A 14,511-nucleotide genomic window follows, 5' to 3' on the forward strand; every position below is an offset into this window, starting at 1 on the left:
CGGCTATCACTGACTGACTCCTTCCCGGCACCTCAGCATCGGGTATACCTCACTAACACCTCCATGGCACCCTTACCGTGGGTATTCCACTGCAACATGTCCACACGTCTCTCACTGCAGTAAGCCCCTAGGTATCTCACAGCAACAAGTCCCTGGCAGCACCATCTTGAGAATGTTAGGCACATTCAAGGCATCTTGAGATTGACATATCTCAGATAAACACTTCTTTGGAATGCTCGCCCTGTGTATTCTACATCCTGGCATCCTCTGGCACGCTGACCTAGGGTATCTCGTAATAACACGTCCCTGGCACCCGCACCATTAGATGCTGCACACAGCAATGCTATCGCTTCAATGGCATCTTCACTGTGGGCATTCAACACTAATACCCCCTGGCGCCCTTAACTAGCCAATCTAGCAGTAATACATCCCTGGCATTCTTGATCAAGGTATCTGACCCGGGGTATCCCACAGTAGTACTTCCCAGGTACTCTCATCAAGGATATTTCAAATTTGCTTTTTCCCTGGCATTCTCAACAGGAGTGCACCATATGTACTCTTTCTAAGTGCACTCACCCTTTAAATCCGGCACTAACAACCCATCCGATCTCTCATCTCACCTTCTATCACTCTCTAGATTACATCTTGTCAATTTTTCCCATCTTCCCATTTCTTCCAAAATATCACTTTCCTTCTGCTTATTTCCCCCTTTCCCCCACCGTTTGTATATTCCCATTCCAGCTTTCTCGTGTCCCTTCTGGCTATTTCTTTATCCAAATACCTATCCTGTCTTCCCCTCCTACCTTCTTTCTACACCATCTTCTGATGTTACATCAGCCCCAAGAAAGCCTTCTCTTTCTAATTTTTGAAAAAAGGGGACCCCTACAAATACAATGTGCTTGCTAGTCGTAGGGAAAAAGGTGTGTGGGTAAAGAAATAATAGCAAGCTTCCAATTAAGCAAAGGGTTAAATATTCTGGGCATTGTTAAAGATGCATGTGTAACCACATAGTGTGCCACTATTAACAACTGACTGAGACATCATCTTATTTCTTGGTATGAAAATATTTTATTTCGTTTTTAAATCTTTTTTGTTTTGGTATTTAGTCTTAATCAGTTGTGTTATCAAACATATATACAGAATGAATAAATAGACACATAAAATATGTACATAAAAAGGAAAAGTCAATCCGAAAAATACAAACAGTAATTGTTACTTTCTCAAAAACTGGACAGATTTGATGGAGGCCAGCGGTAGATAACAGCTATGTGCGTTTCGGCACTTCTGCCTTCGTCAGGGAACCGTCTATAGCAAAAAACTGTATAGGGCACAGAACATTATTTTATGGTTACACCTTTCCAATATATATGCAAGTTTTATGTACAATTTTGCACACACTATAGCCTAGAATATTAAGGCTACATCTCATTAATACATGGGATTCAATACAAATGATGATAGCGAAGACAGGCAATAAACGTGTAAATCACAAGAAAAAAAACATATATATACAATCTCCAATTAAATTCGTATAATACTTGATACATTATTTGATACATTCTTTGTCTAGTTTTCCAAAACACTGTTCATGATATATCATGGCCACTCCACCCGTAGCGTAACAAAAAATGAAAATTGCACAAATAAAAGAAAAAGAGAATAAATCTTTTTAGTATAGTGAAATGTAAAACATAATAAAGACTGAGTCAGAGAAAGTATGAAGTAAAAGGATTAATACTGAATAAAAGCTATGGGGCCCAAATTATAAAATTGAAGAATACAAACTAGTAACAGAAGAAAGTGTTATTTATGGCTGTTGTTATATAATTGCCTCTGGAAACCTCTAGTATTAGTTGTTAATGTTGTTATATTATTGCCTTTAAAATGCATTGGTATGAACGAGATCTATACCTAGTTGGTAGCACACAACAATATATGCAAATCGGTTGTCGAATAGACTAGAAATTATAAATGAATTCCTAAATCGTTCTCACCTTAAGTTTTAAGAAGGAAACTAAATAGTTGATGCCTTTCCGTTGAGGTGCTTGAGTTGTCTATATCTAAAAACAGGGAACACCTGGATTTTAATGCCTATGTCATATAACATGTATAAAACTTTTATAGGTAAGGAGTCGACATAATTTCTTCCTTCAAGATTATACAGATCTTCGACCATACTCAAACTGTGAAACCGCGATAAGTAGATCAAGGCAGGGCAGTCTAAGCTCCTATGATGGTGAAAAATCTCAAAAGATAAGAGACTCCTCTTAATGTGACATGTCTTCATATTTAGTTATAATCAAAAGCATATAAGTTGTTATCATTAGGACGAAAAAACTTACTGTATGAACGTGAGAAGATACTGTTACTCTAACACACTGGCTCCTTAGGAAAGGATTGTTGAACCAAAATTAGCGCACATCACGGATCGGCAGGGAAACAGTAGAAATTCTGATAAGGTAATAAGCGTTTACCTAAATCTAAAAAAAGGGGAATGGCATAAACATATCATAAGTAACCTCAAATCTACATGGAGTGGTATATCTCGTTTAATTACTTGAAAAGAGGTGCTTACTGTTTATAGTCACCAAGGGCTCTTGCACCATATATATTCTCTCTTGCCGCAAAAAGTGTTAAATCTAAAGAGAAGAGGATGTAAACATAACATCAATCACCACAAATCTACCTGGAGTGGTATATTTCGTTTTGTAGGTGAAAAAAAGGAAAAGTGCTTACTTTCTATTATTAACAAAGGTTCTTTCGTATATATATTCTCTAGCCGCCAAAATGGATAAACACCTTAAGTCCTTGGGTCATCCATGCTAAAAACACAACACTGGATCCTTTAAGTAATGTAAAAAAAAATTAGAAAATATTTTTTAAGTCACAAAGATTTCTGGAAAATATTGTTTAAGTCACAAAGATTGCCCTGTCTGAATAGACCGCTTACCTACGTATGACTGCGAGACATTCTATTCCGTAGCACCCGATTGCTAAGAATGCCTCTTTCTGCCAGATCTATTTATGTGGCCCGGGATTTGGCACGCTTTTTAACTTGATTGAGAATTGAGAATAGAGAACGGACTTCATACACTACTTAATGACAGAAGGTATTGTGAATAGAGAAGCAGGAGCCGGAAAAAAGAACTGAAATTAACAGGCCTTTGGCTGTGCATCATGGGATACCAAGGGTGTCTGGAGGGATTCGTAAAGGCACGGTACCCATTTACAGACATATAATGGCAGCCTATGGGGCTTGTCTGTCCACCCCTTCATCTCTATCATGAAAGAGGGATTTTTGTGAAGGAGAGTTTCTATATGTGTGAAACTTAGTGAAAAAGTTAAATTTAACTTTTACCTGGCTATCCTTTTCACTTCAGGATGAAGTAATGGCCAGAGTAGCCTAGTGTTTTCAGGTTGCATTATTGTCTTTTATTATCTCTTAAGTGTCTATGCAGGATTATGACTATACACAGAGATCCCCTGCTACAGAACATACTTCATACAAGGATGTATATCGCCATCTTAGTTTGGGATTGCGAGATTTAAGAATCCTGAAGTGTATATTATTGGTATTTTAAGGCTCATAGGAATCGTCCCGGGAACGAACCAATATTGTGTTTTTAGCATGGATGACCCAAGGACCTAAGGTGTTTATCCATTTTGGCGGCTAGAGAATATATATACGAAAGAGCCTTTGTTAATAATAGAAAGTAAGCACTTTTCCTTTTTTTCACCTACAAAACGAAATATACCACTCCAGGTAGATTTGTGGTGATTGATGTTATGTTTACCCCCTCTTCTCTTTAGATTTAACACTTTTTGCAGCAAGAGAGAATATATATGGTGCAAGAGCCCTTGGTGACCATAAACAGTAAGCACCTCTTTCAAGTAATTAAACGAGATATACCACTCCATGTAGATTTGAGGTTACTTATGATATGTTTATGCCATTCCCCTTTTTTTAGATTTAGGTCATCGCTTATTACCTTATCAGAATTTCTACTGTTTCCCTGCCGATCCGTAATTTGCACTAATGTTGGTTCAACAATCCTTTCCTAAGGACCCAGTGTGTTACAGTAACAGTATCTTGTCACGTTCATACAGTAAGTTTTTTCGTCCTAATGATAACAACTTATATGCTTTTGATTATAACTAAATATGAAGACATGTCACATTAAGAGGAGTCTCTTATCTTTTGAGATTTTTCACCCTCATAGGAGCTTAGACTGCCCTGCCTTGATCTACTTATCGCGGTTTCACAGTTTGAGTATGGTCGAAGATCTGTATAATCTTGAAGTAAGAAATTGTGTCGACTTCTTACCTATAAAAGTTTTATACATGTTATATGACATAGGCATTAAAATCCAGGTGTTCCCTGTTTTTAGATATAGACAACTCAAGCACCTCAACGGAAAGGCATCAACTATTTAGTTTCCTACTTAAAACTTAAGGTGAGAACGATTTAGGAATTCATTTATAATTTCTAGTCTATTCCACAACCGATTTGCATATATTGTTGTGTGCTACCAACTAGGTATAGATCTCGTTCATACCAGTGCATTTTAAAGGCAATAATATAACAACATTAATAACTAATACTAGAGGGTTGCAGAGGCAATTATATAACAACACCCATAAATAACACTTTCTTCTGTTACTAGTTTGTATTCTTCAATTTTATAATTTGGGCCCTATAGCTTTTATTCATTATTAATCCTTTTACTTCATACTTTTTCTGACTCAGTCTTTATTATGTTTTACATTTCACTATACTAAAAAGATGTATTCTCTTTTTCTTTTAATTGTGCAATTTTCACTTTTCTTTATGCTACGGGTGGAGTGGCCATGATATAGCATGACCAGTGTTTTGGAAAACTAGATAAAGAATGAATCAAATAATGTATCAAGTATTAAACGAATTTAATTGGAGATTGTATAGATTTTTTTTTTCTTGTGATTTACACATGTTTATTGCCTGTCTTCGCTATCATCATTTGTATTGAATCCCATGTATTAATGAGAAGTAACCTTAATATTTTAGGCTATATTTTGTGCAAAATTGTACATAAAACGTGCATATATATTGGAAAGGTGTAACCATAAAATAATGTTCTGTGCCCTATACAGTTTTTCGTTATAGACGGTTCCCTGACGAAGGCAGAAGTGCCGAAACGCGCATAGCTGTTATCTATCTCTAGCCTTCATCAAATCTGTCCAGTTTTTGAGAAAGTAACAATTACTGTTTGTATTTTTTGGATTGACTTTTCCTTTTTATGTACATATTTTATGTGTCTATTTATTAATTCTGTATATATGTATGATAACACAACTGATTAAGACTACATTCTAAAACAAAAAAGATTTAAAAACGAAATAAAATATTTTCATACCAAGAAATAAGAGGATGTCTCAGTCAGTTGTTAATAGTGGCACACTATGTGGTTACACATGCATCTTTAACAATGCCCAGAATATTTAACCCTTTGCTTAATTGGAAGCTTGCTATTATTTCTTTACCCACAAGCCTTCTCTTTATAAGCCACCTCCTTGCGCCTTCTGTATTCTTGAGTGCTCTATCAACTCTGCTGTACCTCCTCTTGCAACTACTTTTTACCCGCATCTTCTCCAGCTTTCTTTACCCCACCCCATCCTCCTCTCTTTCACAACTCATATTTATATTTCAATTACACCTCCACACGACGCCTGTACTTCACGTCTGCTTGAATCTTCTACCCCAGGGTCCCCTGGCCACTCTAACTTACCTCTGTCTGCTTTCCATACTACACCTCTTCTCTCTACCACACATTCACTTTCCCTTTCTTCCACACTTTCATGCTTCTCTACCACACCTCCTCTTTCCCTCTCTACCACACCTTGCTCCATCACTACCAGGCTTTCCCTCTCTCCCACACAATGTCTCCTCCCAACCTCACCTTCATTTTTCCCTTCTACAACAACTTTCTCCCTCTCAATCACATCTCCACTTTCTCTTTCTGCCACTCCCCCTCTTCACCTCTCTTCCACACCTTGTTCCATCTCTACTACACTTTCTCTTTCTCTCTCTATGAAAGCTTGCTCCTTCCACCACACCCTAATCCCTCCCTACCACACCTCTCTTCTCCTCTCTACCACTCCTCCTCTTCCCACTGTTACCACAGCTTGCTCCCTCTCGGCCACACCTCTCTTCTCTCTATCACACCTCTCTTCTCTCTACCACACCTCTCTTCTCCTCTCTACCACACCTTGTTCCCTCTCTGCCATTCCTCCTCTTCCCATCTGTACCACAACTTACTCTCTCTCGACTGCACCTCTCTTCTCTCTACCACATTCGTTCCCTCTATAACACTAATTCATTCCCTCCAAACCATCCTCTATTTCACCTATACCACACTTAATTCCATATCTACTTCATCTCCATTTTCCCTCTCCGCTACATGTTGTTCCCTCTCTAACACATCTTGCTCTCCATCTCCCACACCTCCTCATCCCCTACATTGCACACCTTTTCCCCTCTCTCCCACACCTTCTACTTCCCTCTCTATCATACTTTGTTACATCTGCTTTTCCTTTCCCACACCTTGTTCCCTCTCTACAACACTGCTTCCTTACCCCATTTCACAATTCATTGTCTCTCTACCACTTCTTGCTCCCTCTCTACATCATCTTTACTTGTCCTCTCTACGACACCATGCTCCCTCACTACCACATTTTGCTCTCTCCTACACCTCTTCATGCCCTCTATACCACACTTTGCTCCCTCTCTACCATAGCTTTTCTCTTCCTCTCTACTTTTGCTTTCTACTACACCATGCTCCCTCTCTACCACACTGCCTCATTCTCTACAAACCATCCTTTATTTTCTCTATACCACACCTTGTCTACACCCTACCTAACCTCCACTTTCTCTCCCTGCTACACCTTGCTACGTCTCTCTACCACACCTTCTTATTTCCTCTCCATTACACCTTTCTTTCTCTCTATCTCACATTACTCCCTCTCTACGTCTGCCATTTCCCTCACTACCAAACATTGTTTACTCTCTACCACGCTTTGTACTCTCTCTACTGCACCTCCAGTTTCCATTACTATATCACCTCGATCCCTATCTTCCGCACATTACTCCCCATTTACCTCCTTCCCCTTTCCCACTCTAACGCATCTTGTTTCCTCTCTATCACAACTCCACTTTCCATTTCTAACTAACCTGTTCTCTCTCTCTCTACCACACCTTGTTTCTTCTCTGCCAAACGTGCAGTTTCCCTCTACTGCAGTTTAAGTGCCTCTCTCTCCTTCTCTGCCAAACCCCAGTCTCCTACCACACCTTGCTCCCAACTCTGCCACACCTCCACTTTCCCTTTCTGCCACATCTCATTTTACCCCTCGATCACACCTTGTTCCCCCTCTCCCATACCTCCTCTTTCTCTTTATACCACCCATTGTTCCAACTCTACACCCCCTTCTCTATCACTCCTCCCTCCCTGCTTAAATACACAATCTCATTCCACCTCGCGTGCTCCCCGCCGTATCTAGTTCCCTCTCTCAGCGACAGCCTTTTTCCAATCCACTACACCTTCTCTGCCACATCTCCAGTTTTTCTTCTTGCATCACCCCGTCACCTCCACACCTCATTTCCTACTCGGCACCCTTCTCAAAGGTCTTTCTGCCCCGCTGGCCCGCAACTCATTGCTTCTCAACCCTCTCACCCATAAACCATTAATATCAACTGCTCAACCCCACTGCACCCCCGCTAACCCCACTCCACCCCATACGGCAGTTCCTCATTGTTACCTCCATTGAAGGCCACTTCTCCCAGGCAGTTATTTGGCACTTTCGGTGAGCATCGCTTGTGACAGTTGAACTTGCAATCTGAGTAAAAATCAAAAATATTGACATCATTATACAGTGCAGGTTCATCAACTCACAGCTCCAGCACTTGAGGAGTTCTGAGGCTCAGCACCTATGAAATCACCACACCCCTCATGTTTCCTGATCTGTAAATAATGCCAGAAGCCCATTGGCCAGCACTAGGCTTGGAACGCTAACTCCTCCCACTTCCTCCGTATTGGTCTGGTAACTCCACCTGAGAGCCAATGGCACAAAGGATGCCTCACCCTCTCACCATCGCTGTCTCTGAAGCAGCCCCTGATCTCCAGCAACAATGTCACAAGGCGACTGTAGTGTTGTGAGACTATGTGTGCTAGGACTATTGCGGTTCTGGCTGGACTTAATAGAGGAAGTACATAACTTGCTGGGAGGTCTTAAGGTGTGGCAATTAATGGTTATGACGTAATCAGAGAACAAAGTGTGATTCTACGTTGAGGAATAAAGACATATCATCGAGAGCTCTGTGTTTGGTGTGTTCATTTGCGTGCTACCAGGCTGGGGAGGACGCTATAGCAGCCATCTTGGAAGGACGGCTCAAAGGCAGAGTCTGTCCTGAAACTAACATACCCCAAAAGCTCAAACGTTCTATGAATTAAATGGGATTCCTTACAGTAGTGATCAGTACAGCGGTGCTAGCGGCACATAAACTACATAGCTATATTTCAGCTTTTGTACTAAAATTATGAGAGTTAGGACCATGGAAGATAACCTATCTAATTGGCCAGGGTCCAAAACGTAATGCGGAACTGCTAAACAAACTCTGAGCATGCAGTAAATAGACTCAAAGAATCTGAAAAGTGCTTCTGTTTTTACTGGTTTCTATATTTAAAGGTTTAAACACCAGTATTGACTTAGTGGCTTCACTTTGTATCTCAATGTTCCCATCAGGGCATTAACTGCCAAGAAATCAAGGTTAGTAACAAATTACTGCTTGGTTTACACCCGCACCGCTGTCGTGAAAACAGCAAGTGTCCCTGAAATTCAACTGCACTTTAGAGAAAGACAAACAGTACACCTCTTGCTCTTAAACAGGTTTGGACTGCGACAGAAAACGCACCTGGGCACCAGATTAAAAGTGGCCTCCATTAGCAAACTGGACAGGTAAAAAAGTGGCCCACGTTCTCAATTTGTGGCAGTGATGAACTTATAAAGACACGCTGCATGTGTTTTCCAGAAAATGGGTGTCTGCATGCATTTGCGCTTGCTGTACGCAATGTCTGTGATAATATCAGAGAAATCAACAGTAAACACTGACCAAGCAGACCATAAAACAAGCCTACAGACAGCAAAAAATAATGTATACGGCAGGCACACTAGCGGTCTATAAAACAATTTAACACACTTGGGACTGCTCTAATATTACTGCATTGCCACACATGCCCAGGAAGAAGAAGCGCACAGCTTCGAAACGCGTTGGCATTTAATGAGGGATGAAATGCTGCTTTCATTTGCAATAAATAAGTTTTGAACTTACCTGCTGCGGAGTGCGTCCTTGAGGCAGGGCACATTGGTTAAAAAAAAACAAAAAACATATATATATATATATATATATATATATATATATATATATATCTCCCAAAGCAGGTTGGCTGTTCCCGAGCCTCTTGATACGGCGGGCACACGGCAGGGGTAGCCACCCCCAAACTACAGAAGAATCCACTGCGTCTCCCATTCCCCAATCACAGGACGAAAGAACGAACACTGGAACCGTGGCCTCAATCCAACAGTGTGTTTATTTAAACACTAGGTCCGACGCGTTTCGGAGTTTACTGGCACTCCTTTATCACGGACAACAGACTGTGTTTGTCTCTCATTCTTCAAGTGCAAGTGCCGGTCACGTGCTATAGACATAGTAAAAATACTGCAACGCGTTCTTTACATGGTTCAATACAATTCAGATGACAAATCTTACTTTCAAAATTAATCATTGATTCATGGATAACTCATCATTGAAAATGCGCTGCACAATATTGTACTGTGTCAAAGTATTTCCTGTATAAACTTGAACAAGTGAAACTTTATCACATTGCCTACGCGTGAGAAGACAAGGGTGCAGTTCTCATTCTAGCTATTATCATCAATAAGGCCACATAATCATCAAGCCCCAGTGGGCCTAATCCTTGATCTGATTATATACATAAACCACAGCTTCTACAATATGCATGTGCAGTGCCTAGCTGCGTTTTGATAATGTGCATGGAAATGGTCACAGTTCATATTTATCTAACAGCATTTATCTTCGATCGAATTGTTCAAGTTTACGTATAATGCTAAAGCACTCCCAATGTGGATAGCGCATCTTCTTAGTATTAAAACAGCAACAAAATAATACCTGATCAGGTTTAAGAGCAGACAAGCGTAAAATAACTTCATTAATCTCTATGTTTCTCTAATATGCAACACAAATTCATGCTGGGATAATCAGTGTTTATAAAATTATATATACCTAGAAATCATCCAGCCCAAGTGGGCATAATCCTTCATCAAGTGAAATTCATGAGCATAGAAAATTGAGCATAAGAAGATGGAATACACCTAACTTAGTGCGTTGCGTAGTAACACCTTGTACACTGTATAGGGAAAATAAAAAGTTCAACATTTGTCTGCGAGAGATTTTCTTCAACGAACTCAAAACAAGTTTTTAGAAATTTCCATGTTATTGGTCATAATTCCATTAAGTCACCTGAAAAAGAATTGAATAAAAGACTTGTTGTCAAAACGATAAACAGTGCACAAACCATATTATATAATATTAACACAAAATGTTAAAAAACACTCAGGAGAATATTACCTAGATAAGATGTTACAGGGCTTACAAATGTACTGACAACTCCTCATCAAGATTCAGACCTATAGGGGCCATAGTATTATATTTGATTATTTTGGAAATGGGAGGTCACACTGATTTTAAATCTAAAGCTGTTTTTACACCACAAGTCAATAATGACGCAATACTTTGCTTCGAAAAAGGTATGATTAATGAACTCAAGAAATTAGCCAGACGCAAATCTAACGGCAGGTCCAATCTGACCAAAAATCAAAAATTGGCCATAAGTGAGCTCGAAGCCAACACCAATATAGTTATCAAAAGATCTGATAAGGGAGGGAATGTAGTGATTTGGCCACGAGCCATGTACCTTGATGAAGGCAGACTACGACTGTCCGATACAGCCAGATACAGTACTTCCAACAAAACTGAATATGACAGAGTGGTCAGTGAAGTTGTAAACAAATTATTATCATGGAGAGATAGAGGGCTGATCAGTGACGATGAATACAAATTTCTACACTGTAAGAATCCAAAAATTCCGGTCCTCTATCTCCTTCCTCAAATTCACAAAAATGCCACGCAACCACCAGGGAGACCCATTGTGTCCTCACGTGACAGCTTTTTGGAAAATATATCTAAATATGTTGACCACTTTCTGCAGCCATTGGTTCAATCACTTCCGTCATACGTGAAGGATACCAGTGATTTTTTGAGACTCATCAACAATATTGACTGGGATGCTAATTATCTGTTGATGAGTATGGATGTCAGTAGTCTCTATACCTGCATCCCACAAGAACTGGGGATACAGGCATGTAGATTCTTTCTAAGAAACAGATCGCTTTAATTTCTCTTCCATACTGAGATGTTAATAGACATGATTAGATTGTGTCTGAGTATGAATTTTTTCCTCTTTGACAATCAGATGTTCAAACAAATACAAGGGACGGCGATGGGAACCTGCTTCGCCCCCAGCTTTGCAGGATTATACCTTGGCTATTGGGAGGAGCAGGTATTCAACAAAATCAGACTATTCACAGACCACGTCGTCCTTTGGTTAAGATACATAGATGATATCTTCTGTATCTGGAATGGTTACAGAGGAATTGGCAAAAGAGTTTGTAGAGGTTTTTAACCAGAATGATCTTAACTTACAATTTACCAGCACCATTGATGCCACTAACATTGAATTCCTTGATTTACAACTCGAAATCAATGATAATGAATTGAGTACTAAACTGTTTAGGAAGGCTACTTCTGGAAACAGTTTATTACATGCGAGTAGCTGTCACCCCAAAAATCTCATTCGCAGTATTCCTTTTGGAGAGCTATTAAGAGCTCGCAGGAATTGCAGCAATGAAGAAAAATATCTGATTGAGAAAGCAGTCATGACTGAGAGATTCCTAGCTCGGGGTTATGGTAAAACTGTAATCAAAGAGGCCTCTGATAAAGTTGGCAAATTGAATAGACTGGAGCTGTTATTTTCTGCTGGTACCGATGACAAAGACACTAAAGAACCTTTAAGATATATTACTACCTTCAATAATCAATCCTGGGAAGTCAGGAAGAGCCTCAAAAAGTTTTGGGAAATATTAAGAAATGATGATGATCTAAAAGAACATGTGGGTGAATATCCTTCACTTACTTTCAAGAAACCCAGATCATTAGGAGATGTGTTATGCAAAAGCATGTTAGTTGATAAGAAAAAGAGTGATATCAAGGGATTCTTCATGTGCAATAACTGTAAAGCGTGCAAATTCAGCAATAATTGCAAATCTATTAAACTATCCAATGATCTAGCCCCCTTTGTCATACAGAAACACCTGAGTTGTAATACGGAATTTGCAGTATATGCGTTAAGATGCCCCTGCAATAAATTTTATGTAGGAAGCACCATTCACAAATGCAAAATACGAATACTTGAACACCGTAGAGCGATCAATAAAAATGACAAAACATATCCAATCGCACGACACTTCAATGAGTTTCATGGCCAGAATTCAAATCTTCTGAAATTTGTTGTTCTTGACCACATCCCTCTCAACTGCAGGGGTGGTAACAGGACGAGAGAACTCAGAAGATTTGAATCGAAAAGAATAATCAAATTTAATACCATGGCCCCTATAGGTCTGAATCTTGATGAGGAGTTGTCAGTACATTTGTAAGCCCTGTAACATCTTATCTAGGTAATGTTCTCCTGAGTGTTTTTTAACATTTTGTGTTAATATTATATAATATGGTTTGTGCACTGTTTATCGTTTTGACAACAAGTCTTTTATTCAATTCTTTTTCAGGTGACTTAATGGAATTATGACCAATAACATGGAAATTTCTAAAAACTTGTTTTGAGTTCATTGAAGAAAATCTCTCGCAGACAAATGTTGAACTTTTTATTCTCCCTATACAGTGTACAAGGTGTTACTACGTAACGCACTAAGTTAGGTGTATTCCATCTTCTTATGCTCAATTTTCTATGCTCATGAATTTCACTTGATGAAGGATTATGCCCACTTGGGCTGGATGATTTCTAGGTATATATAATTTTATAAACACTGATTATCTCAGCATGAATTTGTGTTGCATATTAGAGAAACATAGAGATTAATTAAGTTATTTTACGCTTGTCTGCTCTTAAACCTGATCAGGTATTATTTTGTTGATGTTTTAATACTTAGAAGATGCGCTATCTACATTGGGAGTGCTTTAGCATTATACGTAAACTTGAACAATTCGATCGAAGATAAATGCTGTTAGATAAATATGAACTGTGACCATTTCCATGCACATTATCAAAACGCAGCTAGGCACTGCACATGCATATTGTAGAAGCTGTGGTTTATGTATATAATCAGATCAAGGATTAGGCCCACTGGGGCTTGATGATTATGTGGCCTTATTGATGATAATAGCTAGAATGAGAACTGCAGTGGACTGCACCCTTGTCTGCTCACGCGTAGGCAATGTGATAAAGTTTCACTTGTTCAAGTTTATACAGGAAATTCTTTGACACAGTACAATATTGTGCAGCGCATTTTCAATGATGAGTTATCCATGAATCAATGATTAATTTTGAAAGTAAGATTTGTCATCTGAATTGTATTGAACCATGTAAAGAATGCGTTGCAGTATTTTTACTATGTCTATAGCACGTGACCGGCACTTGCACTTGAAGAATGAGAGACAAACACAGTCTGTTGCCCGTGATAAAGGAGTGCCAGTAAACTCCGAAACGCGTCGGACCTAGTGTTTAAATAAACACACTGTTGGATTGAGGCCACGGCTCCAGTGTTCGTTCTTTCGTCCCGTGATTGGGGAAAAGGAGACGCAGTGGATTCTTCGAGATATATATATATATATATATATCGCAAACAACACTCCTTCCACTTCTACCAAAGCCTCGGCAGCGAAGAAAGAGAAACAAACCACTTCTTTTTTCCAGGCAAGATGTTTATTTAAAACCTAGCAGCAGTCAACAGATGACGCGTTTCGGGCTTAGGCGCCCTTGTTCACATCATCATATATATATATATATATATATATATCAGAAAAAGAAGAGTTGCCTCAGAATGAAGAAGCCACACCACGGCGAGTTGAGGAATTTAATCAAGGACTGCAACAGCATACAGCCTGGTGCCCAAACACAAATGAAGCCAGACACGTTTCGGGCATACACTGCCCTTGTTCACTGGCTAGTGGGAAACAGCAGCAAGGCAAACCACATCCGCATCCGCAAATATTCTGCCCAAATGGGCATGTGCGAAGTTGCATCCTGGTAGTTGTAGTCCGCCATAATCAAAGAAATGTGGGTGCTGCCGTGCCCGCAAATAACAATGTCTTACCCCAGTGGGTATGTC

General features: G+C 39.5%; 1 protein-coding gene and 1 long non-coding RNA gene across 4 annotated transcripts in view; both read right to left on the reverse strand.

Annotated features, from left to right (window-relative positions):
- Nucleotides 1-14,511, reverse strand: part of PRKD1 (protein kinase D1) — a 937,657-nt gene that overhangs the window by 250,873 nt on the left and 672,273 nt on the right. For all 3 annotated transcript variants that reach the window (XM_085627361.1, XM_085627360.1, XM_085627362.1), the window contains one exon: nt 7,792-7,869. In XM_085627361.1, coding sequence (XP_085483487.1) covers nt 7,792-7,869 — 78 coding nt within the window. The remainder of the gene's footprint in view (nt 1-7,791; nt 7,870-14,511) is intronic.
- Nucleotides 1,240-2,474, reverse strand: LOC146799711 (uncharacterized). The gene is made up of 3 exons (XR_014968965.1): nt 2,343-2,474; nt 1,995-2,060; nt 1,240-1,318 (listed from the first exon to the last, which is right to left on the reverse strand). It is a non-coding gene; the product is annotated as an uncharacterized LOC146799711 (long non-coding RNA).

The sequence above is a fragment of the Triturus cristatus genome, chromosome 9 (genome assembly GCF_964204655.1).
Source record: "Triturus cristatus chromosome 9, aTriCri1.1, whole genome shotgun sequence".
In the NCBI taxonomy this organism is placed as follows: Eukaryota; Metazoa; Chordata; class Amphibia; order Caudata; family Salamandridae; genus Triturus; species Triturus cristatus.